Source organism: Pteropus medius, unplaced genomic scaffold (genome assembly GCF_902729225.1).
Source record: "Pteropus medius unplaced genomic scaffold, Ma_sr-lr_union100, whole genome shotgun sequence".
NCBI classification, from domain to species: Eukaryota; Metazoa; Chordata; class Mammalia; order Chiroptera; family Pteropodidae; genus Pteropus; species Pteropus medius.
Genome location: NW_024344490.1, coordinates 11498 through 21075, shown reverse-complemented (window position 1 = coordinate 21075; position 9578 = coordinate 11498). Strand labels below are relative to the sequence as shown.

The 9578-nt window shown below is 44.9% G+C and overlaps 1 protein-coding gene across 1 annotated transcript; it reads left to right on the top strand.

Moving 5' to 3' along the window:
• Window positions 1-1072: 1072 nt before the first annotated feature.
• On the top strand, window positions 1073-7553 carry LOC120610803 (protein SSX1-like). Its single transcript, XM_039873108.1, has 4 exons — window positions 1073-1110; window positions 2160-2295; window positions 2742-2866; window positions 7454-7553. The coding sequence occupies exons 1-4, from the start codon at window positions 1073-1075 to the stop codon at window positions 7551-7553; spliced, it is 399 nt and encodes a 132-aa protein (XP_039729042.1).
• Window positions 7554-9578: the final 2025 nt, after the last annotated feature.

Genomic DNA, 9578 nt, shown 5'->3' with positions numbered 1-9578 from the left:
CTAGAAAACACACAAACACAATGGAAAAAATGACTGATGACTTATAACAGCAACTAAAATCATTGCTGAGTGAATAACTGATAGGTTTTGTAAGCCATGTACCAAACAAGTATTGCCCTTGCATAATGTTATGCATATTGGCATTTTGCAAGCATTTGGCACTTTGAAGATTTAGGCACAGTGTTGTACTAAACATATACTATTTTTTAAAACATTCTTTCCTTGAATAATAAATCACTGCTAACTTTCCAATTAGGTAGTGTGTCGAAGACAGAATGGATCCCTAAAATGGATGACAGAAAACTGTGCTCTGGGCAATTTTTTAGAAAGGTATTTGAAGAAACAAGGTCAAAATAAACAACCATATCTGCTCAACATTTCCCACTGTACACCAACAGAAGTAAGCCATTTCAAACATTTTCAATGTCATATAACCTTAGTTTTAAAGGATATTAAAATAAAAATTTCTTACCACTTGTAGAATCACAATCATGCTCGTAATGATGTGATCGCCACAGCCCATTTACTTGCAGTATGCTTTCTGGGATAAAGATCGATTTATCCCAGACATCATAAATACGACCTAAGAATAAGGAATGGCAAAGAAATAAAAAAAAAAAAACCAGTTTAAAAATTTTAACTTATAAGAGAGGTCCCAGGAGGTCCTAGGAGAGACCTCATAACCGCGTAAGTAGGCGACGGATCGAAAGGATACGACATGACGGTGCCCCACATATAGTCCACTTATTAAAACTAGACAACAAGTGCACAGCAGACGGAAAGGAAAAAGTAAGCCGAGTGAAAGGGAACATGGAGCATGCCTGCTGATGAAACCACGGAAATGGGAGTGGTCAATTCTGGCGGAGGGAAACCTTGCTTCATGCGGGAAAATCATTGTCTCCACCCACTTTAATAAGACATTCCTGGCTCTGGAGCCTGGATGATAGACTCTACCCCTGCCTCAAGCCCCCCCTCTACTAGCCTGACTTCCGTTGGCCAGGTCAAGCTCACTAACTCTTCCGACCGGTCAAAGGTCCTCGGGTAACTGAACCGCGCGGGTTTTCTTCTCCGCATGGATCGACCGAAGTTCACAACCGCTTCATTTCTGAGGTACGTTCTCTCTAAGGGTTACCCTGGACAGGTTAAGGGACAGGGGTGGGGGCAGGTGGAAAAGCTGGGGGCCTCTGCAGATTGCTCAAGCGGTTGGGTCTTCGCTGTGCCTCCTGATAATCCTCAAGAACCGTAGGCTTGAGGGACGATCGAAAGCCGTCCGCGGTTGATCTCTTTCAGGCAGAGTTAAAACTAAAACTATCGTCAGTCTGTAAGACTGCCTAGCTGCTCTTCCTCAGGGAGGCGAAACCCCCTCACCCGAGAAATCCCCAGTTCTACCAGACGCCCCTAGATTTCCTCAACCAGAAATAATAGCCTGTGCCTAATGGACTCCTTCATTGCCTCCTCTGGGATAAAGCACCAATCTCTGTGGCCTCACAAATCCCGAAATATCCTCTCACTGAGAGACACCCTCTGCCCTCAGTTTGGGGAGCAGCAGATTGCTGCATTAAAACTCCCCACATTCTCAGCCGGAGTGGTGGCTGGACCTGTATTCTCAGAGATTCCAGCTCTCTTTACTCTAATAATTATCAAATAACCAAGAACTAGCCTCTAAATCCACTCATATTAGCGATCCTCATTTCTTTTCAACAGAGAAAAACCCCACATCCCTCTTCCTGAAAACCCAAAACATAGGATCTCTGGGCCTTTCCTCCCACCTCCCTTCTTGAGTGAAAACACCCCCCACCCCATGGGTAGAACTACACCTGCTTGTGACTGCATCCCCAGCAAGGGTTTTTATATGTTTCCTTCAGGATAAGCCAAACCCCAGGCTTAACTACTAACAACGGCAGCCAACCCCCCTCAAACACTCAAGGCTTCTATGACCATGCCCACAGAAAAGCTGTCTTCCTAATCAGTCCTTCTCCCAGAGACCTCTGGGCCCTGTTCTCCTCTGACCGCCCCCCTATTCCCCTCCTCCACTCCCTCCCCACCCCGTTCTTCCTCAGGGAGGGACAAGCCAAGGACGGAGAAAAGCAGAACCTTCCTTTCAGGTGACAGTCTGAGTGAGACCTTCCCTCAGTGCTTTCTCTCCACCCTATCCGCAGGATCCTAGGCCTTAGGACTGGAAAGACTCAGGCTGTGTCCCATCCAGTTCAGACCAATCCCACCGCCATGAACAGAGGCAGCTCCTTCGTAAAAAGCTCCAGGAAAGATTCCCAGAAATCAGAGGAGAAATGCAAGGTGAGGTCATCTGGAGGGGGAGAGTTGTGGCCCAGGGGACAATGGAGTGTGACTATACTTTTGAAGAGGTAAAGTCAGAGGCAGTGGAACAAGAAGCAAGGTGTCAGGGAGATGCAGAGCCTCAGGAGTTTCCCATCTTCACTCAGAACTTACCTCTCATGCCTGGAGAAAACAATGTCTGCGACCTTGTACTTTATCTGATGACTCTCAGTTTCTTCAGGAAGGAAAGAAGAGAGCCTGTAACCAGGAGTAAGCAGCAGTGCGTGCCAGGGAATGGGCTAAGAAATGTTACCCTTGTTATCTCAGCCATGACGTCAACCAAGAGGAGTTATTATCTGCAGTTTATAGATTCAACACAGAGGTACTGTGGCGGAGGAAGAGGCCCATCTGAAGGTCAGATATTGTTGCCCGAGTTGTTGCCTGGATTCATTTTTCTTTGTTTCTAGGCCTTCAAGGATATTTGCAAATACTTCTCTAAGGAAGAATGGGCAAAGCTGGGAAACTCACAGAAATGCACCTATGTGTACATGAAGAGAAACTACGACACCATGACTGGTCTAGGTAACAGAAAGTTCTAGGTCCACACAGGCCTGGGAACACATGACCATCCCTCTTTCCCTTTATAGGCCGTGGCTTCTGATGAGGTTGTGGCAAGTGTCCCCTTCTTTCTTTTTGCATGGGGATAAATCCCAGGGAAGCTTCCGACCTTCTGCTCCTGTGCAGGTGTTAGGGGCGGGAGTGGTCACGGAGAAGCTCAGACTTGGATCCTGCAAGTTTCTCTCCCTCTGGCCCTTGTTCAGATCTAACAGCCGGCTGATGAGCTTTACTATCCCTGCTGCTTTCCAGCATCCCATCCACTTCTCATGCTGTCTCTTAAAAAACAAATATTTTGCTTCTTTTAAGTCTCAATGCCACCCTCCCAGCTTTTATGAATCCTAACAAACAGACCGCAAAATCTCCTGAGAATGATTCTCATGAAGATCAGAACCTCGGGAATCAGGATGAGTGACAGTAAGGGCCTGGAAATTGTCCCCTGAAGCGCAACTGTTTCAGAGTCCAGCTGCTCGAGAAAGATTCTCAGGCGTTTCTCTCCTAAAGGGATCATGGCTGCATGCAGAAGGTTAAGTATAGTCAGAGGCCATTCGTATAAAATCCTAAATCACACAAAACAGGAACATATATATTTTATGGATAAGTTATTGGCAAATGTGTAAAAACCTGAATGAGAATACGACTCATCAAATTCAGGCAAGGAAAAGGAGGGAGGGCAGGCATCCGTGAGGGCTGCACAGATGCCTTCAGCTGTAAGTTGTTTAGAATGTTTTTGTTATATTCAAATAAAGATCTCAGAGTGATCTGAACAGTTGTCAGATTGTGTTCAGTCTGACTAGAGCCAGTGTTATATGGGCACAGGTGTCTAATATTATTCTCCATAATTTTCTGTAGTTCGAATCACTCTTTATTGAAAGGAGTTATTATTCCTGCTGAACATCATTAGTGAATCACAGGAGAATTACGAAAACTTTGATTAAAGTGCAAATCTTCCCAAAACAACCAGAGCCAAATTTAGAATAGTGAATAGGTATCTTAGGAGAAACATCTTAGGAGACAAAGTGATTAAGGCATTATGTGATGACATTCAGTTATTTTCCTGTGCTTTACCAAACAGAATTGTACTCTCGCTCCTAAATGAATCTGAATCTATGGGTTGACCTTGGGAGAGAAATGGATTTCAGAGAGAAATCCCGCCCCCCCCCACACTGAGTTTTCTCAGTTGTCAGCGAGCAGACACAACATGGGGTGAAAAAAGCAACAGATTCTAGAAATCTTTGTGCCTGCAAGCAGTGTGCTTACTCTCCATAGAAGGTATGGGATGTGTTCAGTGGCCTTCTGCTTTGACAGCACTATCGTAAGACTAGATCAGAATGTTCCTGCTGTCTCCAACAGACCTCTGACTCCCCAGTTCAACAGGCCACATTCCACAAGCTCCCAAAATTACTGTCCGAGGTTTAAGAATCCAGTGCTTGCTTACCAACAAGGTTTTTGACATTTGGGGAATGTTTTCAGATGGGAAACCTTCCAGAATCGCTGGCTAAATCATTCCTGGTGCATCACACACTTAACAGCTTCACTGAGGTATTATTGACATAGTATAAAACTCACCCGTTTTAAGTCTACGGTGATTTTTAGTTGCCACACACCTTTATGTGGATACAGTTCAAATTCCTAAGCAATCCATTTCATTCTTTGGGTAAAAAGTAGGAAGTGTGTAATGTAATAGGATGAGGCATTTGATGGGATTTAGCTCACTTTTTGTAAATCATCAGAAGGAAAGTGATGAATTTACACCCTCAGTAAATACCATAAATAAATCGTTATTAAATAATTTCATAGCCAGCCTCACCATAAGCCCTTGACACTGAATGGATTCATGCCATCTGCTGCAGAATTCCCTGATATTCCAGGATAATCTCTGGAGTTTGGGATTATTCAGCAACAAGGAACACTTCTGCTTTATCACTTTCTTTTAGATGAGCGTCCTCAGGAAACTTCTGACCTGCAACACCTGAAGGTGAGTATCTCCCAAATCTGAAGGACCACAGGGCCTTTCTCCCTCCACTGATGTGAATTTGGTAAGAGTGGGAGAACATCAAAACTGGCCTGGTCCTCACTGCCTCTCTTTCCTGGTCTCTTTATCATAATGCCAGATGGAGCATCAGTAGCTTAATAATTAACAGCTGTGACAGCTGATACTACTTATATGTTCATAGTTACGCCATATATTCCTTAAGCATTTCATATGCAATAATTTATTTAATCCTTAAAGAAACCCCTATGAAGTTGTTACTCTTATACATAATGATGAGAATATTAAAAATGGTAATAGTGACTCAAAATAACAATGGTATGTTACAGAGTCGTTAATTAATTTGCCTGAGACCATGGTGGCAGTGATTGCAGCCTAATCCAAAACCCGAAACAATTTCCAAGCTTATGAATATTTCATATGTTTATGAAGTTCAGGTTTTCTCTCTAGTGCTTTACTGCAAAGATGCTCCTGTTGTTTTTCTTTAGACATTTATTATCACATTAGGAAGTACCAATTCCCTCTCCTCTGTCACAGAGCCATTTTTACATGGCTTGGGGATGGCTTACACCAGCGATCCCCATCCTTTTTGGCACCAGGCACCGGTGCTCCTATGAGAATCTAATGCCTGATGATCTGAGGCGGACCTGAGGCGGTGATCCTAGTGCTGGGTAGCGCCTGCAAATGCAGATGAAGCTTTTCTTGCTTGCCTGCTTCTCACTTCCTGCTATTTGGCCTGGTCCTTACCTGGCCACTGACCAATAATAGTCTGCAGCCCAGGGTTTGGGGACCCCTGGCTTAGAGTGCTTTCGGGTCTTGTCTGCACCTGAGGCATTTCTAAAGAGTCAGGTTCGCTCAGGGATCCTTAGAGGTGTCTGAATGTGTATTGAATAAGTGTTTCCACAATTGTAAATTAAACCAATTGAGAGGGGAAAGGGATCTGGGAGTTGGGTTGCCAGGGTGGAGACAGTTGTGGAGAGAACTCAAAGAAGGGTCATAAGAGAAAGTATTCCTCTTTGTTATTACCACATTGCAAGTGTTTACAAGCTTAGAGTGTTATGTTCACCTACTGTCTGTTTATTGTTCACTATTTCCTGAATGAAGGAGCTGAATGAAAGGCAACTGAAGTATGCTGGCCATATCACACCCTGACGCAAGCAGAATTGATGTGGGAACCACCTCCCTATTTCCACGTTAAATGATCTTTCCAAGGTAGGACAGTTTGTCACAAGGGGCACTTCTTTCTTTAGTATCTACATTGATTTCTGTGAACCATCCTTTCCTCTCCCTCCCCACATTCATCTTCCACACACCTTTTCTCAGCAATGTTTGTTCCTCTTTGTACACTTTTATAGTTTCTCTCCCAGCAGCTGTCTACTCACTTATATGCGATCACTTATATTTCGCAGAAGCCCCTTGTTACTTTCTGGACCTCACAGATTCTTAGAATGCTATTTTCCCCCACATCTTCCATATAAAACAGAACTGTTTACATGGAGGCTTCTGCTGTTTGTGAGAGTGTTGGTCTGGAAAGTTCTGGTCTTTCAAATACCTTTTTTTTAGGCCATTCCTTTTCCTTTTGACCTCCCAGTTTCCTCATAATTGAGGTACGGGTCCTGTGGTGATCTCCTGGAATTGTTGAGAATGTTGATTAAGGTACTGCACGTGAAGACACTGTGTAAACCCTAGTACTAGAGTACTAGGGCAATGACATTGATACTGTCTATATGTGACTTTTACATGAAAAGGAGATGCCCAAGAAGCCAGGAAGCAAAGAACATGATTTGAAAACACTTCCAGAAACACATGGCTCAGAGCCAGCTCAGAAACAGCTGTGTCCCCCAGGAAAAGCAAATGCCTCTAGTCAGCAGATGGAGAAGTCAGCAGGTAAATGGAAACCATTTAGGAACAACTCCTCTGGCCCTCCTAGAGTGGGGGATGGATCCTGGACATGACTGGATCCAGGCTGGACTTAGGGTGTTGCTCAGCTTCAGCTGAGCCATTAATACATGACTTCCAGAGTCACAGATTAAGTTGTCATTGATATAAAAGCCATGTACTCCCAGGCAATTCCTCCAAATTCTCTGAGCTCCAGAGTCCTAGTCCATAAAGTAGAAATAAAGAATCATAGTTCATAAGTTGTTTGAAGGCGTTAAATGAAATGGAGAAGGTTAACGACATGAAAGGTGCTTAAATAATTCCATCCGTAATAACCCGAGAAAATACCGTACTCAGAATTGTATCCGCAGCCCTCAGCTCAATATCTGACACACAATATGGCCTTAAAAATACATGCTGAAAGAAAGAAGGTCTGAATAAATGTACTGGTAAGTTGAGTTTGAGAATCTAACCCTGACAGTGAGAAGCACCAGAAGCTAAAACCCTAAATGGCATTTGATATGTACTTGTGCAGGTCTAACATCTCAGCCTCTCTGAGCTGGCAGATGTGGAAGACAAACCATGTAGAAGGCTCATGGGCACTTGGCCTAAAAGAGGCAGCTCATCTGTTAAAAAGAACCCAACGCTCCACAACCCACCCATCCCCCATTGACCAAATCTTTGCCACTACAGGACCCAGACACTGAAGACTAATGTCTGGGCCTACAGGCTGAGGGAAAGAAAGAATATAGTCATGTATGAAGAGATCAGTGACCTCGAGGAAGATGATTAACTCTGTAAGTGACACTTCATTCCAAGCCACATCCCTGCAAAACAAACTCTTCTTACAGTACTGGTATCCCATTTTGTCACTCTTTCCTAAATCATTCCTTCCTCAGAGACCCTTGAGGTGCAGCACAGAGGCTAAATAATGAGGCTTTCCACACTCTTTCTACTCTCTCTTCTGTGTATCTAGGGATCTTCCCCAACAAGGATGCCCTGGACAACCCCAGTCAGCTTCTGATGAATAGGCCACACTGTCAACTAACATAGGAATTCATAGCATGGTGAGGGAGTCTCTGGGGCATGAGCATATGGTTCACCTTGAGAAGCAGTGGGAGGTGTGTCCAGATCTTGAGGTAGGGTGAAATATGTGTCCTCGAGGCCCTGCAGGTCAGCATGAGGGCCTGGGTATTGTTGGATCCGGCTATGGGAGGTCACTGCCACTTATTTTCCTTCTCTCTCCTTGTCTCCACCTCAGAAATGTCACAAGTGCCCATGATAAGGAGCAGACCTGATGGCCTTTTATAGACATGGGCCAGGCTGTGAATTCCTGGCCATCAGGTGTACAGCAAGTGAAAAAAAGAGTTCACAGCTGTGAAAAGTTAAACCTGATTGTTCTTACTATGTACAAATATTCTGTTAGATGTTAGAGTTTCGTTGATGAGTAACACATATACTGAAGGTATATTTCTGTCTTGTGTCCATGCACTTCCCTCAGGAAACAAGTGCTGTCAGATATCTCTGTACAAAAGAGCACAGCCCTCCCCTCCCAGATGTGACTCCCGAGGGCAGTTTTTGTGGTTTCAGACATTTCTCTCTGCATTTATGCACGCACGCGTGCGCGCGCGCGCACACACACACACACACACACAGAGTACCCATATGAGCATCTCTCACCTCCCTTTTCCCACTAACAGTGTATTCTGGGGATGTCCCCCTCATTCTGTTCCCTGTTCAACAGGTGCTCCATGCCGCAACCCCCCATTACTCAAACCTTGCTATCAGTCCCTGACAGTTAATAAACACAAGTTTTTTCCCAGTTGTTTGCTCCTCTCATTCTTGTGCACACAACCCTGTGCACATGTGTGAGTGTCACATTAGCACATATTCCTAGAGGTGGAATTGCCTCATCGATGGGCTCATTCATTCAACAAAGATCTAATGGGCTTGAACTGTGTGCTGAGTGCTGTTCCTAGTGCTGGAAAGATATCATGGAACAAGACATGCCTACGTGGACCTCAGGTTCAGTGGAGGATGTTTCCTGTCTTTACTTGATAGATCTCGTACACCCTAATCCTGGGGCTGGATCTGCAGGTGTTTGTTAACCTTGGACTTTGCCTTCGGTCAGATCTTCATGGTCAGCAGCTGAGACCGTCCATTGGAGAGTGTGGAGAGGAGACAGAGATGATGGGGGAACATGGAGGAATAGGGAAGGAGCAGTCCATGGGGCACCTGGTGGACAGGAATTGAAGAGTCCGCTTAGCCATGATACAACAGATGGAAACAACCACTGGACAAAGGCATGTAACTGCCTATCCATGGTCTCTTGATAAGGGGCTCAAGGCAGAGGTGGGGATGAGAGTTAATGGGATAGTCTGCCAGACATTACTTTGCCAGCCACAGACATGGAACGGTCAACTTGGGAAAGGCAGAGGGGAGTCTATTTAGAACAAACCATTTTGCATGTTGGGGGTCATTAAGGCCACCAACAGAGGTCACCAAAGTGAATTGCAAGGAATATCAAACACTAGCCCCAGATGGAGGCAGGATTGTACTCTTTTGACCATCCGCTGCCCATCACCTGGGCCTCTTGGCTTCCATCCAGCCTTGCAGGGCCTCCATGCTCTTGCTGAAGGCACCGTCTCCATTGCCTCTGCCTTTATCCCACCTCTAGATGTGTCCCCTTGTCCAAACAGATTTAGCTTAGAGATGGGGAGAAACTGTAAACTAGCAAATGACTGGCTCCTGGAAGAGAATGTGGGATTCAAGTCTCTTCTTTGGCTTTAACTGGTCACCGTAACTCAGAGCTTGAGGC